Genomic DNA, 26,328 nt, shown 5'->3' with positions numbered 1-26,328 from the left:
CCTAGATAACTAAAGGGTAGAGATCCCATTTCACAACCGAACAATTGTGTGTATTCGTCTTGTTCCTCTTTCACTCTCCCAAAGCATAACAATTTGCTTTTGTTGAAGTTGATTTTTAGTCCAGACAATTTCTCGAATAGGTATAACACAAGCTTCATATTCCTAGCTTTTGCAAGATCATGTTCCATGAAAATAATAGTGTCATCCGCATATTGTAGAACGGAAACGCCCCCCTCTACAAGGTGGGGAACGAGTCCTCCTACTTGGCCACTTTCTTTTACCCGACCAATAAGAGCCAACATATCCACTACAATGTTGAACAGCACAGGAGACATAGTCCCCCTATCGTAACCCCTTATGTGTCTGGAAGAAATGTCTAGTGTTATTATTGATTTTTATCCCGACACTGTCTTTTTGTATGAATGAATCCACCTAGGATCTCCAAGATTCATTGAACCCCTTTATACGTAAGGCTTGCTGGAGGAAGGACCATTTGACCTTATCATATGCTTTCTTAAAATCCACTTTGAAGGTAATCGCAGCGCCATTTGCCACACTTTTTTTCTTTTGTGAATATCAGGACATGCTTTTGGATGGCGCTGCGAGTCAGGCTAATGCATTTCTTTAGGAGAGTGCTTGACTTTCAATTTTATTAACGGAACCAATGTATTTATCTTACAGTTTCGAAAGAAAAATGCCTTTATCTTACAAGGCTTGGGCTAATGATTAATCGGTTTGTCTAATTTACATCTAGATGTATTTTAAGGATGTCACATCTAAGCTCCCACAAATATATAATGCAGCAACAAGAAATAAAAAACTTTTAAAAAATAGACCACAAAAAGAGTGGACATCAGTTTAGATGTGACATAACTATGTCACATCTAGATGTGTCCTAGGCATACCCATGATTAATTTTTGCAAAAAAGGGCTAATGATTAATGGCCAAGACAGGTCTCGCCACATCGGCGAAAACTTGCATGAATCACAAACGACGACAAATTGCATGTACAGCAAGAACAATCAATCAAATCTTTATTAATTAATTTACTCCTATGCCTCGGCAAGGATTTGCACAGGCGAGTTGAGTGGTCGTTACAGAGAAAAAGAACCCAAAAAATCGTCGCCTTCCTCAATCAATCAGTTACTAGCATGTAACATCACTTCCCCATCACGCACTGTACTACGCAGCTCCAGTACGCGCCCGATCGCCGGCCGGCAATACGCTGGGCACGGCACGGGAGCACGCCGCCACGCTGGCCCGAACGGTCTTGATGGCCTTCGTCTTTTTCCCGCGTCCGGAGTGCTGAGTCTGTCACCAGTTGCTGCTCTGGCACCCAGAAATTGGGCGCTGCGTTGCTGGATCGTTCGGTGCCGCCGCGCGGGCGCGCTCACAGGAAGGCCACCGCCTGCAGCAGCGGCCGCGAGTCGCCGCGGCGGCGGCAGAAGGAGGAGCGGCGCGGCTCCGTGGAGTCGGACGAGGAAGAGACGCGGCGGAGGACGTCGCGGAGGCGGTCCTCGTCGCAGGGGAGTGCGACAGGGCCGGAGGCGCCGGACGGGAAGCCGTACTCCTCCTCCGCCTGCCTGAGCAGCTCCAGGAACGCGGGGTGGCTGAGGTGCGCCAGCCGCACCATGAACCGCGCGCCGTCCGCGCAGACCGCGACGTGCCCCGCCGGCACCGGGGTGGAGGTGGAGCGGCGGGCGCGCCACCGGCGCACGGCGCGGCGCAGCCAGGCGACCGACGGGATCGTGATGAGGTTACACATGCTGCGTTGCCTTGCCTGGCTCCGACGAGCGACCGGAGGAGTCGTTGGTTCGCTTGCTGCTCCTGCTAGCTCTCAGCTGGTTGGGAGGCTTGGTTGCGAGCTGCAGGAAGTGGGTGGTGGAGTTGAAGAGCGGGACGGGGAGGGCTATATATACCGGCACTGGGAAGGCCGCTGGGGCTTTGGGGTCGGTGCAAACTGAAGGGATAGCATTTTTGCCACGATGAGCGCTAGTAGTTTTTGTGTCGCTGCGCGCGACACGACACCGGGACGAGATCGGCATCCAGTACCAACCTGGGGCAGTCCGTGCAACCCAACCCAGCGCACCGCAGCTTGCACGCGTTGGCTCCTGCCCCCGATCACGCAAGACATTAGTATTATCTTTTGGCGCACCGAGCACAAAAGGCTCCCCCTAATTCCTAGGATTAATCAGCCATGCTGAGTTTTTTTTACATCAGTACAGACACAAATGCTCATATACACGCGCATACACTTATCCCTATGAGCGCACACACGCACACCCTAACCATATGAGCACCTCCGAGAGACTGAGTCGACATATCATCTTAAGATTTATGAAGCAACCGTAAGCGCCTCGTCGTCGACGGAAACGTCTCCTCCCACTGAAAGCACATCGCCGAAAATCCTGAAATAAATCCTGGAATAATGCGAGCACCAGGATTTGAACCCTGGTGGGTTGGGGATATCACTGTCCATCTAACCATCTCAACCACAGGTTGGTTCGCCAGCCATGCTGAGTTCGTTCCCGAACGATTGATGTGCATATGTTGCGCATCAAAATGGAGCACGTTGTTCTTGTGCCATGCGAGGTCATAAATGGTTTTCTGTAATGAAACTACATGATTTTCTTTCCTTGCCTTAGTATATTTTCACAATGAAGCGTTCGAATACCGTCCACGCTGCTTAGAACGGCTTAAGTCAACCATCTGGTTTAAAACATACTAGCAAACTCCCAATTTTATTGGAGAAAGCAGAGGCGATTGCTCTATTCACTTTTGTGTCTTTCCTGTTTGCATTTGGTTTTCGTTCTATTTTACTCAATTAACCGAGAGATGTATGGTTTTTGAATCCGGTTTCCCTCACTAATGGGGTCAACCCCTTCTTCTTAGAGCAATTGCGAGAGCTCCCCGCCCTATTGACGAGGTACTGTAAAAGAAAATTATATTGCACAAATAACGATGGGATACCATGCGTAATAATAGGATATGTTCCTAGTCACCCATGATACATTAGAGTCGAACCAAGAACAAACAAGAGTGAATGGACAATACACGAGTGAATAGCCAAAAACTAGCAAAAATAGGGCACAAGCTCTATCCACTGAAACTGAATCCATCGGTGCGGTAAAGGATAGAGCAGAAACAAATCCTCCATTTTCCCTGCCTTGCGACCGCTTACCCTAGAACTATCACTTCTAATTTTTTTGCCGAAACCTACCTAAATTCACTTCATCTTTTGCTAAATATGTCGGTTTGAGTTAGGTATTGATTCAGGGTGGTCCCACATCAATGCCGCGAGACGGCGCCCACCTGATGGCCGTTAGTGACGGCGGGGTCTCTTAGTCGCTCGATCGGTTGTTGTCTGGCCAAAGGCCGGCCATCTCACCCTCTCCTATCTCGCATGTCTGCCTCTCTCTGTCCTAGGCAACGACAGCCACATGGCGACTGTCAATCTCAAGTACCAACGAAGATGGCAATGTGGTGGGCGGTAGAGATAGTGGCGACGATGGTGACGACGAGTTCTCGGAGATCTATCTTAACACAATTTGCTTTTAGCTACATGTCAACACAAGTAGCAGTATAATTCCCCTTGTAAGATTCAAGATCATAGTATTTCATAGTACACCGAGTTGATATATCAAACATATAGGTACTACAAACTAAACAAGTGAGTTGAATCATCCATACACAACAGAAAAACATCAGTGACAAGATTCGACCAGTATTATACATTTCAAATTGTTGTACGAGAACAAACAATTATGAACAAAAACATACAAGTACATAAAAAAATTACAAAAATCTTTGGATAGAAAAGTCCACTGATGTTGTTGATATCCTAGATGTACTTCAAGAGATGCGAAGAATGACAAATCTTATCGTATATTAGGCTACCCCACATGACCAACAAGAATAGGTATACGGTTTTGACATACAATGGCGTTACACGCAGATACAGATATCCAAATCTTGAACAAGTTTAAAACGCTATTGTACACAAATAGATTTTCGAATTTTGGCACAGCTGTGCGGCCCTTAATTCGTGTGCCCCCGCCTGCATGTCACAAAACCCCCTTCCTCCTACCCAACTCCATCACACGGATACCAGCACGACAGAGGAAACATAGGAAAAGTTCACTTGCAACACTGAACCGTCAGCCCTTGTTTAGTCGCACCGTATATGCCCAGTACTGGAGTATATAACAGCGGCAGCAAATCATTGATTCAACAGCTTGGTGCGTACCTTCCTCAATTTGTTTTCTTACTTCCTCAAAAAACAGCTTGGTGCATACTTGGGCGCGTCGATCCGGACAATATCTGGAGTTCCAGGCATGGACGTACGTGCGTGTCGAGTATAAAAGCTCACCCGTGTTGCTAGACGCAACACACCATACCATATCCGAACGACCAACGATTTGGCAGTGCTCTCGTACTACGAATACAAGAGGGTAGTACTCCGTACCACATTCCTTTTTCAGACCCCGAGACATTTCCACGAGCTAGTACTCATCAGCATTGCATGGAGCGACCAATCAAAGAAGGCGAGAAGCGTGTCAAGTTGCGGCCAGCTCCCCCGATCTTTTATTCCAGTGACGACCAAGCGCATGCATGCATGCAGCTGGACGCACACCGATTGGAGGAAAGCGACTGAGCAGCGCAGCTCCGCCATCAGTCCAGGGGACAGTCCCTTCACTTCTTTCCGGCGGGCGAGCCACATGCGTATGCATATATGCATGCATGCGGCGGCGCACGGAACGTGCGATCATAATTCCAGGAGGACTACTGATCTGCGTGTGCATGTGCCGGGCGATGACACCGTCTACTGGTTCCGTCAGTTTTCTCGTTACTGTAAACGTATGGGCAGGCCTCTTTGTTTTGTTTTAGATACTCTAGAGGAGATGGTGCTCAACTCGTCAACCACACTACACGGCGTACGAACCTAAAAGATTGCGCTCAGCGTTCCTTTTCAGGCTGGATTTCTGTCTAGTTTATGGCTGCAACGGTGACGGGACTGACTGAGGCAAACTGGACGAGACAGTATTTCTCGTTTTCTTTATTCTTCTCGTTGTTTAGCAACCCCATCAGCGGGCCATCGTTGGATGCTGCAGGACATGCACGGCCGGTTGCAAGCTCGCACTTATGATTGGCTCTCTTTGTTTAGCTTGCTAACCAACTGTCTAGCGTTCTTAACCCCACTTAACTAGTGTTAGCAGTATCGTCAACCAAGTGATGATAAAGAGAGGTGCACGTATGGCCAGCGAACCAAATGACCACGACGTGTAATAGCATCTACAATCAGGACTTCAAATCCCCTCAAACGCCCACAGACACGTCTGTACAGTGATCGGTCACGCCTCAAATAATCCATTCCACAACCGGACAACTCAAATTAGAAACCGCATATCAAAACTGTGACATGCAACGTAAACCTTAATCTTAAGCGGAGCTCGTCCGACTCCGCCGCGGCCATGTCCGGCGGTCGGCAGCGCTCTCCAGAGTGTTGGTCCGGTCACCGACAATGTAGAGCCGGGCATGGGACACGATCCGATTCACGGGACTTAAGGCTCCCCCGTGTCCCATGCCCTACTCTTTCTCGTCGGTGCCCAGAACCTTGACAGCGCCGATGGACGTCAAATCGATGATGGATCCGTCCTGGAACGACCCGGTGACATCCACCATGACGCGGTTGTGGTGCCCGAACTGGTGCACATACGGGGCGCCGGAGAATACGACCCCGCCTCGCCAACGTCCACCATTGTGAGGGCTGTCGTGCCATGTTTGCGTCGGAGGACACCCGTGGTGTGTCCTCATGCTCGGCGCGCCAATGGAGGGACTGCGCGTCCGTCACCGCATTCGGACGCCAGACGGGCCGCACCGCCTCCAGTGAGGCAACGATGTCACATCTGGCGGCAAATCCATGCGTCATTTAGGCGGAAGAAATCGATTCCCGATGGAAGGACTCCGAAGTCTGCGGCCTCGTCCCAGGAGCGGCGGAGCACTAGCCGGATGGTCATCTCTGCCTCTGGGCCGCGTGGGATGAGCTCGGGGTCGACGGATCTGAATGTGTAAGACTCAGATCCGCTGCCCGTCATGCCGGAGAAGGCTGGAGATCGCTGGACGGGAACTTGGGTGACAGACGGGAGTAGAGTGAAGTGACTAGGGTTTAGTCCGGAAAACGGATGTGAAGAAATATATGTGGGGACGGACGGGCCAGCACGGGCCAGGTTTGGTGTTTCAAATGATCAAATCCTACCGCTCTGCACAAACTTAACGATATCCGTGGATTTATCCCCGATGTCCATCAATTCTCGGGTATGTTGCTCGCACCGTGGTGTTCTGTGTGTCTGTGTGCGCGTACACTCGCTGGCACTCTGGACGATTTGCAGACGATAAAGGGCATCCAGCCATCCATGCATAGTCCAAAAGTGAACATCGCCGTTGAATCCTCCCGTCGTCCACAGTTCGGCTGGTATCTGTCGTCCGTAGAGTAATTTCGTCGCTGGTATGTGCATCATCATTGAATCCTCCACAAAAGAGACTACAATAAATAATCCTTCATAGGGTTTCCTTTGTGCTCTGCATCGTTAGACTTCCCCGGCCGCTGCTTTGGTGTGGCCCGAGCGCTATGAATAGTTCTTACGTTTTGTTGTCTCGTTTTTCAAAAGGAAATGAGGCGGAGACGATCCCTTTTCATCAAAAAATAATCGCTCAAAGGGCAAATTTTGACCTTATGAGTAGCTTTGGAGTGCAGCCAGTTTTGTTTTAAATAATTTTCTTCCTTCTTTTCCTTCGCGGCATGCAAAAACAACAATGTACAGCTTGGTATAAGCCGAGAAGGACGAACAGAGCGACATTAGATAGCTTATTACAGCTAGAAGCTCTTGTTTTTTTGATAAAGAGACTCTTTCGACCAGTTTAATTTAATAAAAAACCACAGAGTTTTACAAACTACTACAGGAAAGAGAGAACTACTCATATGATAACCTAAGACTCATAATTAGAACAGGCTAATTAGAGTCTTATAATTGAAATTTAACAAATGGACAAACATGTGGCTGTAGTTTAGTGGTGAGAATTCCACGTTGTGGCCGTGGAGACCTGGGCTCGAATCCCAGTAGCCACACTGCAATTTTTTGTGTTCATTTTGAAGGAGATGTTCAAAAGAGAGAGAATCAAAATTTGGCGTGTGTGCCACATAGCAGACAACGCATCAGTATACTTGTCACGTCCAGTTCCTTTTTTGCCTCTTGTCTGAAGGATCTTTCTCTCTCTCTCTCTCTCTAATCAGGCCAGTGATTCAGCGAACATTGCCGGTACACATATATGGTTTATACAGTACCAATAGTTAGCATATGCTTCCAAGTTCCAAACTTTATTTTCTGATATTATTATCCATGGATCTGACATAAAGCGCCGAAGGAATAAGAAAAGGAGAGCGAGAGTGGCCTTTACGATCTGCATCTTTTTCATGTTTGTGCCAACGAAGCAGGGAAAAAGGGACAGAGACAGAAACAAATATATTTGGTTCACTAAAAAATAAACAAATAGTGCATTTCTAATTACTCTATAATGTGTGCGGGTGCATGCATGGAAAAGCTGAGTACCTGCTTTAGGAATCCGGACAGAGTGTCATTTTGTCTAGATGCACTTCAGAGGAACTGGGCTGTTTTAAAAAATGATATTATCCATGCAGTGAAAGAGTTCTTCCGGACAGGAATAATGCCACTCGGCGTTAATGAAACAGTCATCGTTCTTATTCCAAAAGTGGCCGACCCCCAACGTTTAACGGAATTTAGGCCCATCAGCTTGTGCAACGTTGTATACAAAATTGTAGCCAAATGTCTAGCCAACAGGTTACGACCTATCCTTGATGAAATTATCTCACCTTACCAGAGTGCGTTTGTACCGGGACGGCTCATCACTGATAATGCACTGCTGGCCTTTGAGTGTATGCACTTCATCCAACAGGAAAAGAACCAGGATAATAGCTTCTGTGCTTATAAACTTGATTTATCTAAAGCATATGATCGTGTGGATTGGGACTTCTTGAAGCAAACGATGGAAAAGTTAGGCTTTGCTCGCCAATGGGTACAGTGGATTATGACTTGTGTTACCTCGGTGAGATACTCAGTTAAATTTAATGGAGTCATCTTGGATTCGTTTGCACCGTCGCGTGGGCTTCGGCAAGGTGATCCCCTTTCTCCGTTCTTATTCTTATTTGTGGCTGATGGTTTGTCGGCGATCCTCAAAAATGGGGTGGATACAGGTGCGCTTGAGCCAGTAAAAATATGTAGAGGTGCTCCTGGGATCTCCCATCTTCTCTTCGCGGATGATACACTGTTGTTCTTCAAGGCGAATCATGAACAGGCCAGTTTTGTTAAAGAGGCCATTGCTAGTTATGCACTAGCAACTGGACAACACATAAACCCCCAGAAATGCTCTATTCAATTTGGAGAGAGCTGCCCAGAAGCTATACAGCAGGAGGTTAGACATGTTCTGGATGTTATTCAAACTGATTTTGAGTCCAAGTACCTAGGACTGCCCACCCCTGATGGAAGGATGCATAAAGGAAAATTTCAAAATTTGCAAGAAAGGCTCACTCAACGAATTTTAATATGGGGTGACACCATCACTCAAGCTGGGAAGGAGGTTTTTATCAAGTCGATCGTGCAAGCAATACCCACATATATCATGGGAGTGTTTAAACTTCCAGCATCGGTGTGTGAGGATCTCTTGAGGCTAGTACGAAATTTTTGGTGGGGCTCAAAAGAAGGGAAGAGGAAGGTGCACTGGATGTCGTGGGACAAGACCATTGAGCCCAAGTGTAGAGGGGGAATGGGTTTCCGTGATTTTCGTTTGTTTAATCAGGCCTTGCTAGCGAGGCAAGCATGGAGGCTCCTCACACGGCCCGAGTCTTTGTGTGCTCGGGTACTCAAAGCAAAATATTATCCTAATGGTGCTTTGAAAGATACAGTTTATTCAGGCAATGCTTCTTCGACATGGCACGCGATCCACTACGGCCTCGAGCTGCTCAAGAAAGGCTTGATATGGCGCGTTGGGAATGGGGAGCATATCCGCATCTGGAGGGACCCTTGGCTCCCCCGACCAGTGTCTTACAGGCCGGTGACACCAAGGGGTACGTGTCGTCTACGGCGTGTGTCAGAGCTCCTGGCTGACGACGGGAGACGAAATGGGGAGCTACTGCAGCGCCACTTCCTTCCCATGGATGTATCCACTATCATGCAAATCAAACCATCGGCGCGCCGCATCGACGATGTTCTTGCCTGGGCGCCTGACCCCAAGGGAGTCTTCACCGTTCGGAGTGCTTACCGCCTTGCTCTCGACGAGCGAATCAGCACATCTTTGTGCGCCACGAGCAGGGCACCGGACGGCACACGTGCTGTCTGGGAAGCATTGTGGGGGTGCCCTGCCCCTCCTAAGGTACGCGTATTTGCATGGAGGCTTGTTACAAACTCGCTTGCTACCTTGGAAAGCGCTTTGTGGTGTGGAACGTGAGGCCACTTTCCACGTCTTCTGCAGATGCCCAATGGCCCAGGGCCTATGGCACGCGATGAGCGAGCACTTGTGCATGCCGCGGCTGGAAGACATCAAGCACAGTGGACCGGAATGGCTACTGCACCTCCTCAATCAGTGCAATGATGATGAACGACTACCAGTCCTCATGACACTCTGGAGAACGTGGCATGTCCACAATGAGATATCCCACAACAAGCCAGCTCCTCCTATCGCTGTGTCACGGAGGTTCTTGAATGGCTACATTGATTATTATTGTGCATTAAGCAGCATCCGGAAGCAAGTATTGAGAAGGGCAAGATGGTGATCACCAAGGAGCAAGACGGCCGGTGCCGCGCTAGCAGGCCACAACCAGCACACTCTGTTGACGCACCTGCACGCTGGAGCCGGCCGCCGGAAGGATGGAACAAGCTAAACATTGATGGGGCTTTCCATGTGGAGGATGGAACTGGTGGAGCTGGAATGATATTACGTAGTTCTGAGGGCAACATAATTTTTTCATCTTGCCGATTCCTGCACACCTGCTGCAGCGCGCTCGAAGCTGAAGTCGCTGCCTGTGCAGAAGGCTTGGCTCTTGCTCTGGAGTGGAGTAAGGAGCCGTTCATCCTTGAATCAGACTGCTCCGTTGCTGTCAACATGCTAAAGGATGGGGAACCAAATAGGTCCCTGATGGCAGCCATGGTGGAGGAAGCAAAACTACTACTGAAATCTAGACGTGAAGTTGTGATGTCACATGTGAGACGAGGCCAAAATCATGTAGCTCACACCCTTGCTCAGATGGGCAGGGTTTCTTCTCGCACTGCCGTCTGGCTCCGTCACGGACCAGATGAAATTAGCCAGTTGTGCCAGTTAGATTGTAATGAACCTCCTTGATTAATGAAAGGTTACTTTTTCCGCAAAAAAAAAAGATGCACTTCTTGATGTATCGCATTTCAAGCTTAGCCGATATAATATCTAAACGATTAGTTTTTACACGTAGCAATGTAGTACGAGTTTGTCCTTGTGCAATGCCAGATTGCCACTAATACATGTATCTCATTTCCGCAACCTGCGGCGCGTCGTGACGAGGCGTGGCATGGCGAGGCGGAGGAGCGCGCGTGGATGTCCCTCTTGTTCTCATCCTCATACATGTAGGGAAAGAACCTCTTGTTAGAATAGAGTTCGTAGAGATAGCTGTTTAAACTGTTTTCTGATTCTATCTCTTCTTCTGTTCTAGTCTTTCTCCTCAAGTCATATATCTCTCGATGTACTCTGGAAGAATCCTAGCGATATTCCAAACCTTGTAAGCCACGTCAGTCCTTCCATAAATATACATGCGGCCCGAGCAAAGGGTTCAACGCTTCCTAACAAATCTTACATGGTCATCAGAGCCCTTCCTCTCGTACGTCTAGCTTTCCCGAAAAGATCGATCTAGTTGATCGAGAGAGAAACCTGAACCTATCCAGAGAGAGGCATCGAGAGAGAGATCATGTGAGGCACCAACGCCAGCACCGCTGCTTCCACCATCGCCGCCACCAGTAGCGCCCTGATCGGTTCCACCATGAGTTCCCTGTCCACCCAAACCGCACCATCCACCTATGCATCTTCCTCCACCTTCAGCAACGCCTCCTCTCTCGGGTCTCCTCCATCTGAGAAGCTTACAAGGACGAACTTCCTTCTCTGGAAGGCCATCGTGCTACCCCAAATAAAGGGAGCACAGATGGAACACTTCCTGGACGCCGCAAGCCCGGCGCCCCCTCCTACCATCACCATCACCAAAGAGGGGAAAGAGGAGCAAGTCTTCAACTACGCCCGGTCGATCTGGTACGCCCAGCAGCAACAGGTACAAGGATACCTTATGGGGTCTCTGTCACGTGAGATTCTTGCGCAGGTAGCTACTCTTCAGACGCCGGCCGAGGTGTGGAGTGCCATCCACGCCTCCTTCGCTGCCCAGACGCAAGCACAAATCGTCAACACCCGCATCACCCTCGCCAATCTGCACAAAGGGAACATGGGCATGCCTGAGTATCTGGCGAAGATCAAGGCCTTCGCCGATGAGATCGCCTGCACTGGTGATCCCCTCTCTGAAGGAGAGCTAACTTCCTATGTGCTCAAAGGGCTGGACATCGAGCATAACCCGGTGATCTCAGCCCTGGCTGCACGTATCAAGCCGGTGACTGTACAGGAGCTCTACAACCAGTTGCTAAGCTTTGAAGCTCGTATGAATCTGCTACAAGGTAACAATCTCTGTCAGTCACCAGTCAATTCCCTCACACGTGGTCGCGGCACTGGAGGCCGAGGCTGCGGTCACCGCGGTCACCAGGGACGTGGACGCGGCAACAGCAACAACAGCGGGTAACAACAACAACGTCCAAAACTCTAGTCAAATTCGGATTGGTTTTGTCCGAACTTTCCAAAACTGTTCGGTTTAAACTGGCTGCACCTTGCGAGTAATTCTTGAGGTGGTAAACGATCTCGGTTGAAAACGAGCCTAAAAGCAATCTTGACCGTTTCGACGAGACGAACAACTTTCATGTTGAACATTTTTTGATCATAGGTAATCTTGAGGTTCAAATCGGTCACGCAAAACAGGCTATTATTCGCGCTACCCAACAGACAGGGTGTCTGGTGGGGCGCACCAGTTTTTGCCTCCTGACAGGGTTGTATTCCGATGGCTCTAACTTTTGCATATGAACTCGGATTTGGACGATTTTTATATCAAAATCGATCGTATCGACGAGACGAGACAATCTCTGTAGATCATTTTTCCATTTGAGGTCATCTTCGGGGCTTAATCGGCCAAACTGTACTCTAAATAAAAGATCTTAGTACTTCGATCATAGTTTCAGCCTTCGAGATGAAATCGGACGGCGATGACCCAAACTTCAAAGATGTTCATATCAACAATACGGAAATCTTTCATGAAGATCACTTCTCCATTTGAGGCCATCTTAAATAAGTTATTGACCGTGCCAAAATCTGGTGTCAACACATGTCCCCCTGTTTTTCGGCAAAGCTTGTGTGCCGAAAAATAACTTGCACATAGCTTGCTCTAAGGACGATGTCAACACTCCATCGGCCATTTTGCATATGCTTAGGATGATAAGTTTATATCGGACATTGCTGGTGTGAATATTTCGATGCAAGTTTGGGTGAAACTTTCCCAACTTCAATAACAATCCGGTGATAAGGTTCCATAGATCAAAACCATCCTCCAAACCATGTTGTTCACCCTTTCTCTAAGATTTTGCAGATAATTAAGAATGAACTTCCTTCAATCCTTACTTCGCCTGCATAAAAATTTCATTAGTGGCCGAAGCGGTGGGCTTCGGTTCGGCCTTAGCTATGTTGACAAAACCTAGCATCGGCTATTGATAGAAATACAATACACCATGGTTAACATAGTAGCCGGATGCTTGCTGTGCCAACTCTTTCAAATTGTCATGTCTAGATATATGAACAATTTTAAAGCAACTCAAGGTAAATTTTGCATCTAGACATTCCCCAAGATAAACTATAAGTGATTCGTCAAAACATTGATAACCCTTGGATATTTGTTGCACTACTCATAACGAATCACCAAAAGCCTCAATATGTTTAGCACATATGGAAAAAGTTCCAAACCGAATAACGTTGCGTATTCGTCTTTGATTATTGTGCAATAAATATTTTAAGAGGCATGAGGCTTCACAGAACATCACTATATGGAGATATATAAACAACACCAACACTGTGGCCATTGTTATGAATTCAACAATCAAAACATAATCTCCATAGTACTTGTCTCGCTCTCCAATCAAACTAAGGACGATGTTAGAATACTACACCGGCCATGCATTGACATACTCTTAGGACGATAGGTAAATATCGGCCATTACCATGTAAACTTCATTCAAAGCACATATAGCCGAAACAAACAAACGAAATGTCAAATCAAGTATTTCAGCCCTTTGGATCAGCAACAAACTTGTAGCTAACCAAATGTATAGTGACTTGGTAATACCCTTTCATGATGTAAAAAATTATTGTTGGAAATATGCCCTAGAGGCAATAATAAATTAGTTATTATTATTATATTTCCTTGTTCATGATAATCGTTTATTATCCATGCTATAATTGTATTGATAGGAAACTCAGATACATGTGTGGGTACATAGACAACACCATGTCCCTAGTAAGCCTCTAATTGACTAGCTCGTTGATCAATAGATGGTTACGATTTCCTAACCATGGACATTGGATGTCGTTGATAACGGGATCACATCATTAGGAGAATGATGTGATGGACAAGACCCAATCCTAAGCCTAGCACAAAGATCGTGTAGTTTGTATGCTAAAGCTTTTCTAATGTCAAGTATCATTTCCTTAGACCATGAGATTGTGCAACTCCCGGATACCGTAGGAATGCTTTGGGTGTACCAAACGTCACAACGTAATTGGGTGTCTATAAAGGTGCACTACGGGTATCTCCGAAAGTGTCTATTGGGTTGGCACGAATTGAGACTGGGATTTGTCACTCCGTGTGACGGAGAGGTATCTCTCGGCCCACTCGGTAGGACATCATCATAATGTGCACAATGTGACCAATGGGTTGATCACGGGATGATGTGTTACGGAACGAGTAAAGATACTTGCGGTAACGAGATTGAACAAGGTATCGGCATACCGACGATTGAATCGCGGGGAAGTACAATATCGATAGACAAAGGGAATTGTATACGGGATTGATCGAATCCTTGACATCGTGGTTCATCCGATGATATCATTGTGGAACATGTGGGATCCAATATGGGTATCCAGATCCTGCTGTTGGTTATTGACCGAAGAACGTCTCGGTCATGTCTACATGGTTCCCGAACCCGTAGGGTCTACACACTTAAGGTTCGATGATGCTAGGGTTATAGGTAATAGATATACGTGGTTACCGAATGTTGTTCGGAGTCCCGGATGATATCCCGAACTTCACGAGGAGTTCCGGAATGGTCCGGAGGTAAAGATTTATATATGGAAAGTTCTGTTTTGGTCACCGGAAAAGTTTTGGGTGTTATCGGTAACGTACCGGGACCACCGGGAGGGTCCCGAGGGTCCACCAAGTGGGGCCACCGGCCCCAGAGGGCAGCATGGGCCAAGTGTGGGAGGGGACCAGCCCCAGGGGGCTGGTGCCCCCCCCCCCCACAAGGGCCCAAGGCGCCTAGGGTTTGGGGAGGGGGCGCACCCACCTTACTTGGGGGGCAAGTTTCCCCTCTCCCCCCCCCTTGGCCGACACCCAGATGGGGATTGGGGCTGCCGCCACCCCTAGGGAGGGAACCCTAGGTGGGGGCGCAGCCCTCCCTCTCCCCCTATATATAGTGGAGGCAAAGGGGCAGCCCAACACACGAAGTTCTTCTCCTGTTGGCGCAACCCTACCTCTCTTTCTCCTCCTCTCCCGCGGTGCTTGGTGAAGCCCTGCAGGATTGCCACGCTCCTCCACCACCACCACGCTGTTGTGCTGCTGCTGGACAGAGTCTTCCCCAACCTCTCCCTCTCTCCTTGCTAGATCAAGGCATGGGAGACATCACCGGGCTGTACGTGTGTTGAACGCGGAGGTGCCGTCCGTTCGACACTAGGATCTCCGGTGATTTGGATCACGACGAGTACGACTCCTTCAACCCCGTTCTCTTGAACGCTTCCGCTTAGCGATCTACAAGGGTATGTAGATGCACTCTCCTTCCCCTCGTTGCTAGTTTCTCCATAGATAGATCTTGGTGACTCGTAGGAAAATTTTGAATTTCTGCTACGTTCCCCAACAGTGGCATCATGAGCTAGGTCTATTGCATAGATTCTATGCATGAGTAGAACACAAAGTAGTTGTGGGCGTTGATTTTGTTCAATATGCTTACCGTTACTAGTCCAATCTTGTTTCGACGGTATTGTGGGATGAAGTGGCCCGGACCGACCTTACACGTACACTTACGTGAGACAGGTTCCACCGACTGACATGCACTTGTTGCATAAGGTGGCTAGCGGGTGCCAGTCTCTCCTACTTTAGTCGAATCGGATTCGATGAAAAGGGTCCTTATGAAGGGTAAATAGCAATTGACATATCACGTTGTGGTTTTTGCGCAGGTAAGAAACGTTCTTGCTAGAAACCCATAGCAGCCACGTAAAACATGCAAACAACAATTAGAGGACGTCTAACTTGTTTTTGCAGGGTATGCTATGTGATGTGATATGGCCAAGAAGAATGTGATGAATGATATGTGATGTATGAGATTGATCATGTTCTTGTAATAGGAATCACGACTTGCATGTCGATGAGTATGACAACCGGCACGAGCCATAGGAGTTGTCTTTATTTATTATATGACCTGCGTGTCATTGAACAACGCCATGTAATTACTTTACTTTATTGCTAACCGGTAGCCATAGTAGTAGAAGTAATAAGTTGGCGAGACAACTTCATGGAGACACGATGATGGAGATCATGATGATGGAGATCATGGTGTCATGCCGGTGACAATGATGGTCATGGAGCCCCGAAGATGGAGATCAAAAGGAGCAAAATGATATTGGCCATATCATGTCACTTTTTGATTGCATGTGATGTTTATCATGTTTATACATCTTATTTGCTTAGAACGACGGTAGTAAATAAGATGATACCTCATTAAAATTTCAAGAAAGTGTTCCCCCTAACTGTGCACCGTTGTGAAAGTTCGTTGTTTCGAAGCACCATGTGATGATCGGGTGTGATAGATTCTAATGTTCACATACAACGGGTGTAAGCCAGATTTACACACGCGAAACACTTAGGTTGACTTGACGAGCCTAGCATGTACAAACATGGCCTCGGAACACAAGAGACCGAAAGGTAGAGCATGAGTCGTATGGTAGATACGATCAACATTAAGATGTTCACCGATGATGACTAGTCCGTCTCACGTGATGATCGGACATGGCCTAGTTGACTCGGATCATGTAATCACTTAGATGACTAGAGGGATGTCTATCTGAGTGGGAGTTCATAAGATGAACTTAATTATCATGAACATAGTCAAAAGGTTTTTGCAAATTATGTCGTTGCATACGCTTTAGCTCTACTATTTTAGATATGTTCCTAGAGAAAATTTAGTTGAAAGTTGATAGTAGCAATTATGCGGACTGGGTCTGTAAACTGAGGACTGTCCTCATTGCTTCGTAGAAGGCTTATGTCCTTAATGCACCGCTCGGTGTGCTGAACCTCGAACATCGTCTGTGGATGTTGCGAGCATTTGACATACACGTTTTGATAACTACGTGATAGTTCAGTTAAACGGTTTAGAGATGAGGCACCAAAGACGATTTCGAAACGTCGCGGAACATGTGAGATGTCTCGAGGGCTGAAATTGGGATTTCAGGCTCGTGCCCATGTCAAGAGCTATAAAACCTCCGACGATTTTCTTAGCCTGCAAACTAAGGGAGAAAAGCTCAATCATTGAGCTTGTGCTCAGATTGTCTGAGTACAACAATCACTTGAATCAAGTGGGAGTTGATCTTCCAGATGAGATAGTGATGTTTCTCCAAAGTCATTGCCACCAAGCTGCTAGAGCTTCGTGATGAACTATAACATATCAGGGATAGATATGATGATCCTTGAGATATTCGTGATGTTTGACACCGCGAAAGTAGAAATCAAGAAGGAGCACCAATTGTTGATGGTTGGTAAAACCACTAGTTTCAAGAAGGGCAAGGGCAAGAAGGGATACTTCATGAAACAGCAAAACAGTTGCTACTCTAGTGAAAACACAAGGTTGAACCCAAACCCGAGACTAAGTGCTTCTGTAATGAGAGGAACGGACACTAAAGCAGAACCACCCTAGATACTTAGTAGATAAGAAGGCAGGCAAGGTCGACGGAAGTATATTGGATATACATTATGTTAATGTGTACTTTACTAGTACTCCTAGTAGCACCAGGGTATTAGATACCGGTTCGGTTGCTAAGTGTTAGTAACTCGAAATAAAAGCTACGGAATAAACGGAGACTAGCTAAAGGTGAGCTAACGATGTGTGTTGGAAGTGTTTCCAAGGTTGATGTGATCAAGCATCGCACGCTCCCTCTACCATCGAGATTTGGTGTTTGCGTTGAGCATAGACATGATTGGATTATGTCTATCGCAATACGATTATTAATTTAAGGAGAATAATGGTTATTCTGTTTATTTGAATAATACCTTCAATGGCCTGGCACCTAAAAGAATGGTTTATTGAATCTCGATCGTAGTGATACACATTTTCATACCAAAAGATATAAGATAGTAATGATAGTACCACTTACTTGTGGCACTGCCATGTAAGTCATATTGGTGTAAAACGCATGAAGAAGCTCCATGTTGATGGATCTTTGGACTCACTCGTTTTTGAAAAGTTTGAGACATGCGAACCATGTCTATTGGTGTATACGCATGAAGAAACTCCATGCAGATGGATCATTTGGACTCACTTGATTTTGAATCACTTGAGATATGCAAATCATACCATATGAGCAAGATGACTGAAGAGCCTCGTTTTCAGTAAGATGGAACAAGATAGCAACTTGTTGGAAGTAACACATTTTGATGTGTGCAGTCCAATGAGTGCTGAGGCATGCAGTGAATATCGTTATGTTCTTACTTCACAGATGATTCGAGTAGATGTTGAGTATATTTACTTGATGAAACACAAGTCTGAATTATTGAATGGTTCAAGTAATTCCAGAGTGAAGTTGAAGATCATTGTGACAAGAGGATAAAATTTCTATGATACGATCATAGAGATGAGTATCTGAGTTACGAGCTTTGGCACGCAATTAAGACATTGTGGAAATTGTTTCACAATTAATACCGCCTGGAACACCATAGTGTGATGGTGTGTCCGAACATCATAGTTGCACCCTGTTGGATATGGTGCGTACCATGATGTCTCTTATCGAATTACCACTATCGTTCATGGGTTAGGCATTGGAGACAACCGCACTCACTTTAATAGGGCACCACGTAATCCCGTTGAGATGACACCATGAGAACTATGGTTTAGAGAAACCTAAGTTGTCGTTTCTTGAAAGTTTGGGGCTGCGACGCTTATGTGAAAAGTTTCAACGTGATAAGCTCAAACCCAAAGCGGATAAAATGCATCTTCATAGGACATCCAAAAACAGTTGGGTATACCTCCTATCTCAGATCTGGAAGCAAGAGTAATTGTTTCTCGAAACGGGTCCTTTCTCGAGGAAAAGTTTCTCTCGAAAGAATTGAGTGGGAGGATGGTGGAGACTTGATGAGGTTATTGAACCATCACTTCAACTAGTGTGTAGCAGGGCACAGGAAGTTGTTCCTGTGGTACCTACACCAATTGAAGTAGAAGCTTATGATAGTGATCATTAAACTTCGGATCAAGTCACTACCGAAACTCGTAGGTAGACAAGGAAGCGTACTACTTCAGAGTGGTGCGGTAATCATGTCTTGGAGGTCATGTTGCTAGACAACAATGAACCTATGAGCTATGGAGAAGCGATGGTGGGTCCGGATTCCGATGAATGGCTCGAGGCCATAAAATCCGAGAGAGGATCCATGTATGAAAACAAAGTGTAGACTTTTGGCAGAAATACTTGATGGTCGTAAGGCTGTTGGGTACAGATGGATTTTAAAAGGAAGACAGACAATGATGGTAAGTATCACCATTAAGAAAGCTCGACTTGTCATTAAGATGTTTTCCGACAAGTTCGAGTTGACTACGATGAGACTTTCTCACTCGTAGCGATGCTAAGAGTCTGTTGGAATTATGTTAGCAATTACTGCATGATTTATGAAATCTTGCAGATAGGATGTCAAGACATTGTTTCCTCGACGATATCCTTGAGGAAAGGTTGTATGTGATACAACCAGAAGGTTTTGTCAATCCTGAAAGACGCTAACAAGTATGCAAAGCTCCAGCAATCCTTCTAAGGACTGGAGTAAGCATCTCGGAGTTGGAATATACGCTTTGATGAGATGATCAAAGATCTTGGGTTTATACAAAGTTTATGAGAAACTTGTATTTCCAAAGAAGTGAGTGGGAGCACTATAGCATTTCTGATGAGTATATGTTATTGACATATTGTTGATCAGAAATGATGTAGAATTTCTGGAAAGCATATAGGGTTATTTGAAAAGTGTTTTTTTAATGGAAAACCTGGATTAAGCTACTTGAACATTGAGCATCAAGATCTATAAGGATAGATCAAAATGCTTAATAGTACTTTCAAATGAACACATACCTTGACATGATCTTGAAGGTGTTCAAGATGGATCAGTCAAAGAAGGAGTTCTTGCCTGAGTTGTAAGGTATGAAGTTAAGAGTTAAAGCTCGACCACGGCAGAAGAGAGAGAAAGGACGAAGATCGTCCCCTATGCTTCAGACGTAGGCTCTATAGTATGCTATGTTGTGTACTGCACCGGAAGTTTGCCTTGCCATGAGTCAGTCAAGGGGTACAAGAATGATCCAGGAATGGATTATTGGACAGCGGTCAAAATTGTCCTTGGAGTAAATAAGGACATGTTTCTTGATTATGGAGGTGATAAAGAGTTCGGCGTAAAGGGTTACGTCAATGCAAGCTTTAACACCTATCCGAATAACTCTAAGTAGCAAACCGGATACGTATAGTGGAGCAACCATTTGGAATAGCTCCAAGTGGAGCATGGAAGAAACATTTACAATATGACCTAGAGGATCTGAATGTTGCAGACCCGTTGACTAAAACCTCTCTCACAAGCAAAACATGATCAAACCCCAGAACTCATTGCGTCTTAATCACATGGTGATGTGAACTAGTTTAGTGACACTAGTAAACTCTTTGGATGTTGGTCACATGGCGATGTGACCAATCAGTGTTAATCACATGGCGATGTGAACTAGATTATTGACTCTAGTGCAAGTGGGAGACTGTTGGAAATATGCCCTAGAGGCAATAATAAATTAGTTATTATTATTATATTTCCTTGTTCATGATAATCGTTTATTATCCATGCTATAATTGTATTGATAGGAAACTCAGATACATGTGTGGGTACATAGACAACACCATGTCCCTAGTAAGCCTCTAATTGACTAGCTCGTTGATCAATAGATGGTTACCGTTTCCTGACCATGGACATTGGATGTCGTTGATAACGGGATCACATCATTAGGAGAATGATGTGATGGACAAGACCCAATCCTAAGCCTAGCACAAAGATCTTGTAGTTCGTATGCTAAAGCTTTTCTAATGTCAAGTATCATTTCCTTAGACCATGAGATTGTGCAACTCCCGGATACCGTAGGAATGCTTTGGGTGTACCAAACGTCACAACGTAACTGGGTGGCTATAAAGGTGCACTACGGGTATCTCTGAAAGTGTCTGTTGGGTTGGCACGAATCGAGACTGGGATTTGTCACTCCGTGTGACGGAGAGGTATCTCTGGGCCCACTCGGTAGGACATCATCATAATGTGCACAATGTGACCAAGGGGTTGATCACGGGATGATGTATTACGGAACGAGTAAAGAGACTTGCCGGTAACGAGATTGAACAAGGTATCGGCATACCGACGACCGAATCTCGAGCAAGTACAATACCGATAGACAAAGGGAATTGTATACGGGATTGATCGAATCCTCGACATCGTGGTTCATCCGATGAGATCATCGTGGAACATGTGGGAGCCAACATGGGTATCTAGATCCCGCTGTTGGTTATTGACCGGAGAACGTCTCGGTCATGTCTGCATGGTTCCCGAACCCGTAGGGTCTACACACTTAAGGTTCGATGACGCTAGGGTTATAGGGAATAAATATATGTGGTTACCGAATGTTGTTCAGAGTCCTGGATGAGATCCCGGATGTCACGAGGAGTTACAGAATGGTCCGAAGGTAAAGATTTATATATGGGAAGTCCTGTTTTGGTCACCGGAAAAGTTTCGGGTGTTGTCGGTAACGTACCGGGACCACTGGGAGGGTCCCGGGGGTCCACCAAGTGGGGCCACCGGCCCCAGAGGGCAGCATGGGCCAAGTGTGGGAGGGGACCAGCCCCAGGTGGGCTGGTGCGCCCCCACAAGGGCCCAAGGCGCCTAGGGTTTGGGGAGGGGGCGCACCCACCTTACTTGGGGGGCAAGTTTCCCCTCTCCCCCCCCCTTGGCCGCCACCCAGATGGGCATTGGGGCTGCCGCCACCCCTAGGGAGGGAACCCTAGGTGGGGGCGTAACCCTCCCTCTCCCCCTATATATAGTGGAGGCAAAGGGGCAGCCCACACACGAAGTTCTTCTCCTGTTGGCGCAGCCCTACCTCTCTTTGTCCTCTCCTACGGTGCTTGGCGAAGCCCTGCAGGATTGCCACGCTCCTCCACCACCACCACACTGTTGTGCTGTTGTTGGACGGAGTCTTCCCCAACCTCTCCCTCTCTCCTTGCTGGATCAAGGCATGGGAGACGTCACCGGGTTGTACGTGTGTTGAACGCGGAGGTGCCCTCCGTTTGACACTAGGATCTTCGGTGATTTGGATCACGAGGAGTACGACTCCTTCAACCCCGTTCTCTTGAACGCTTCCGCTTAGCGATCTACAAGGGTATGTAGATGCACTCTCCTTCCCCTCGTTGCTAGTTTCTCCATAGATAGATCTTGGTGACTCATAGGAAAATTTTGAATTTCTGCTACGTTCCCCAACAATTATATGGCATCCATGGATTAAAATAAGCCCATTGAGGGTTACCAATCATACCTGATGACGAATTCCATGGCATAGGCGTCAATGACATAGTTGTAGAATATGGATAATGTGTAGACCGAAGATGTTGAAACCTTCAAATTGGTCCTTCATAGTTTTCACTCTTTTCCTTCTTCACCTTTGCCGCACGTCGTGTAATGGATGCTTTCACATAATTCTTATTTTGAGTACTTCCTTTAGGAACCCATGCCATGTTTCTTTCTTCAAGTTTTTGTGCACTAATTTTTTTGTAATTTCTTCTTTTGCCAATATGATAAGCCGAGTGGGCATCTCGGCTGTGATTCCGTTTTGACCAATGGCAATTCCTTTTCAGCCTTGTGCACTCTCCACTTCTCTTCTTCAGATTTGGCACTTTGATTTTTATCAATTGATTGCTTCACTTCTTTGCCTTTTGTAGCCAATGTCAACACTTTAATTGGCTCTTTGTTATTTGAGATCAAATCTGAAGTAGCACACTTACGACCATCTCTTTTCACGCGGTAAACTTGCTTTACCACCTCTTTCTTCTTCCTTGAGCTCTGGACCGATTCCTTATGATTGAAACGGTCTTTAACATGTGATTGTTGAAATGTAGATCCTCTCGGAGCTGCATAATATTGGTGAGATGGTCTAAAATAAGATGGAGAATGTGCCTTTGTATCATACATGTCTCATGATGGATATGGATCTATATGAGCATAGGGAGGCATCCACGGCATTGGCATTGGCGGCCCAAAATAAGGATATGAATATGTTGCATTAAAATTCTCACTTTGCCAATACCAATCCTCATATTTGCGCCTTGAGGGTGATCTTGGTTTCTTTGCATGATTTAACCGATAAGTATTCTTCTCTTCACTCTTCTTTTGATATTTATCCAATAGTTCGGCGAAGGTGATTTTGATATCTTACACTTGCGCTTATTTCGGCCTTTCTTTTCTTTTAGTTTGCTTTCATCGATCATCGGATTTGCTTGCTGCCCCCCCCCCAGTCCTTGGCGTCTCCATTGTAGCCTTGATGGAATTCTCGCCCTCAAGATTATGTTCGTTATGCTCTTCAACAACTTCTTTACTTGAAAACTTGATCCCATCACCTGCAACTTTTACATTCTCTTTAAATGGGTCGGCTTGAAGAAGCCGATTCAAAAACTTTTTGCCATCGCAACCAATCAGAATAGACTGGTCATCTCTTGGTGTTTCAACAAACTTCAATCGTCCTTTTTCAATGGTCGATTTAACTATTTGATGAAACATGTTGCAATCCTCAAAATTATGCTTGGACGAATCATGCAACTTACAATACATTCGTCCTTGAATTGATGGCTTAATATGGTGATCAAGAATTCTAATGTAATTATTTTTCAGCAACAAATCAAATATTTGATCACACATGCTTGAATTGAAGGTATACTTCTTATTGTTTAGCCGGTCTTGCTGTGAGAACGGCTTTGGAGGTAAGCAAACGAATGGTTTAGATTTGGAATCTCCCCATTTGGCTATGCAATGTGTTTTGTACTCTATATCCAATGTATTTGGATAAGATATTATATTAGTATCGAATTTCTCAAAAGAATTTGACCTCGGCTTTAAATTTCTAAAACGAAAATAGTTAGAATACACATGTCTCAATTGAGACCAAGTGCAAGCCAAGTATGAAACAAGCAAAGCTACCCAATTAGATATGAAATTTTGATAAAGCAATGGGGAAAACTTTGTCTGCAATAATAGGTCACTATCGGTCTTTATAAATGGCACAGTAGGTTGACCGATATGCTCTATAATAGTTTTGTTGCTAACAAGTAAATTTCCCTTCTTCATTGGTCTTTCAAAATTACTTATGAGAATTTTTCCTATAGAAGCATCAACGATAAAGTTGCGACCAAATCTAAAGATAGGTAAATCACTTGCTAGACATACCTTTTCAAACACGTTGGGAGAGCATGATGGTTGTGTTACTTGAACGATATGTTGTTCCTCTTTCGAATAGCTCCCCAACACCTTGTCGTCCTGTTTTTCTAGAAAAGATTCGGCATACGTAATATTTGATTCGCTCTTTTCAATAGCCGAATTAACTTTGTTATCCAAATCACCACCTTTTTTGACAATTCTATCCACACCCAATGCTTTCTCTTTTTGACATAATCTAGCTTGGATTGTAGTAGAATTAATAGGCCTTCCCTCTTTTATTAATTCATGTAGAACAACATTGCATTCGTCCCAAAAAGACGTAAGATTTTTCTTAATGGCCCAATCTAGATAGAATTGACCCCCGACACTTTTAGACTCTTTCGGTAATGATATGTCACCGAAATTCTGTAATTGTGTTGGGGGGACATGATATGCCACGGTAGTAGGTGAAGGCATTTGTGCTCCTGTAGAAGTTTCACATATTCGTCCATGACCACGAAGGTGCGGAGCCGAATTATGGACATCAACAATTGCATATGGTGCCAGAAAATTAGTAGCATGAGGTGTAGCATATGACGTTTGAGGGTAATTCGCCGAATAAATAGTAGAAGCATGGCCAATTCCCCTATCCACCGGCACGTTTGTATTAACAAACCGCAAGTTATTTGCCGATGAATAAAAAGTTGAAACACTTTGTTGCATCCTATTGGAAGTTCCTACATGGGGTGTCTCTGTTGGGGAACGTTGCAAAAAACAAAAAATTTCCTACGGTTTCACCAAGATCAATCTATGAGTTCATCTAGCAATGAGAGAGAGGAGTGCATCTACATACCCTTGTAGATCGAGCGGAAGCGTTCAAGAGAACGGGGTTGAGGGAGTCGTACTCGTCGTGATCCAAATCACCGGAGATCCTAGCGCCGAACGGACGGCACCTCCGCGTTCAACACATGTACGGTCAGCGTGATGTCTCCTCCTTCTTGATCCAGCAAGGGGGAAGGAGAGGTTTATGAAGATCCAGTAGCACGACGGCGTGGTGGTGGATGCAGCAGGGATCCCGGCAGGGCTTCGCCAAGCGTCTGCGGGAGGGAGAGGTGTAGCAAGGGGGAAGGGAGGCGCCAAGTGCAAGGGTGCGGCTGCCCTCCCTCCCCCCTCTATATATAGGGTCCCAAGGGGGGCACCGGCCCTAGGAGATGGGATCTCCTAGGGGGGCGGCGGCCAAGGGGGTGCCTTGCCCCCCAAGGCAAGTGGAGGCGCCCCCTCCCCTAGGGTTCTGAACCCTAGGCGCAGGGGGGCCCAAGGGGGGGCCCACCAGCCCACCAGGGGCTGGTTCCCCTCCCACTTCAGCCCATGGGGCCCTCCGGGATGGGTGGCCCCACCCGGTGGACCCCCGGGACCCTTCCGGTGGTCCCGGTACAATACCGGTGACCCCCAAAACTTTCTCGATGGCCGAAACTCGACTTCCCATATATAATTATTTACCTCCGGACCATTCCGGAACTTCTCATGACGTCCGGGATCTCATCCGGGACTCCGAACAAGTTTCGGTTTGCTGCATACAAATATCTCTACAACCCTAGCGTCACCGAACCTTAAGTGTGTAGACCCTACGGGTTCGGGAGACACGTGGACATGACCGAGACGGCTCTCCGGTCAATAACCAACAGCGGGATCTGGATACCCATGTTGGCTCCCACATGCTCCTCGATGATCTCATCGGATGAACCACGATGTCGAGGATTCAAGCAACCTCGTATACAATTCCATTTGTCAATCGGTATATTACTTGCCCGAGATTCGATCGTCGGTATCCCAATACCTCGTTCAATCTCGTTACCGGCAAGTCACTTTACTCGTACCATAATGCATGATCCCGTGACCAGAGACTTGGTCACTTTGAGCTCATTATGATGATGCATTACCGAGTGGGCCCAGAGATACCTCTCCATCATACGAAGTGACAAATCCGAGTCTCGGTCTGTGTCAACTCAACAAATACTTTCAGAGATACCCGTAGTATACCCTTATAGTCACCCAGTTACATTGTGACGTTTGGTACACCCAAAGCACTCCTACGGTATCCGAGAGTTACACGATCTCATGGTCTAAGGAAAAGATACTTGACATTGGAAAAGCTCTAGCAAACGAACTACACGATCTTGTGCTATGCTTAGGATTGGGTCTTGTCCATCACATCATT

The 26,328-nt window shown here is 46.3% G+C and overlaps 1 protein-coding gene and 1 non-coding gene across 2 annotated transcripts; one reads left to right on the top strand and one right to left on the bottom strand.

Annotated features, from left to right (window-relative positions):
• Positions 1-1,078: 1,078 nt before the first annotated feature.
• LOC123042305 (auxin-responsive protein SAUR21) lies at positions 1,079-1,860 on the bottom strand. Its single transcript, XM_044464785.1, has one exon. It carries the CDS (start codon positions 1,764-1,766, stop codon positions 1,392-1,394), a length of 375 nt encoding a protein of 124 aa, XP_044320720.1. The 5' UTR covers positions 1,767-1,860; the 3' UTR covers positions 1,079-1,391.
• A 5,195-nt stretch (positions 1,861-7,055) lies between these two features.
• Positions 7,056-7,127, top strand: TRNAH-GUG (transfer RNA histidin (anticodon GUG)). The gene has a single exon. It is a non-coding gene; the product is annotated as a tRNA-His (tRNA).
• Positions 7,128-26,328: the final 19,201 nt, after the last annotated feature.

Source organism: Triticum aestivum, chromosome 2B (genome assembly GCF_018294505.1).
Source record: "Triticum aestivum cultivar Chinese Spring chromosome 2B, IWGSC CS RefSeq v2.1, whole genome shotgun sequence".
Taxonomy (NCBI): domain Eukaryota; kingdom Viridiplantae; phylum Streptophyta; class Magnoliopsida; order Poales; family Poaceae; genus Triticum; species Triticum aestivum.
This window is presented reverse-complemented; position numbering and strand designations above follow the sequence as displayed.

Coding starts and splice junctions, on each gene's coding strand:
- LOC123042305 (XM_044464785.1), bottom strand. CDS start 1,766: ATGTGTAACCTCATCACGATCCCGTCGGTCGCCTGGCTGCGCCGCGCC.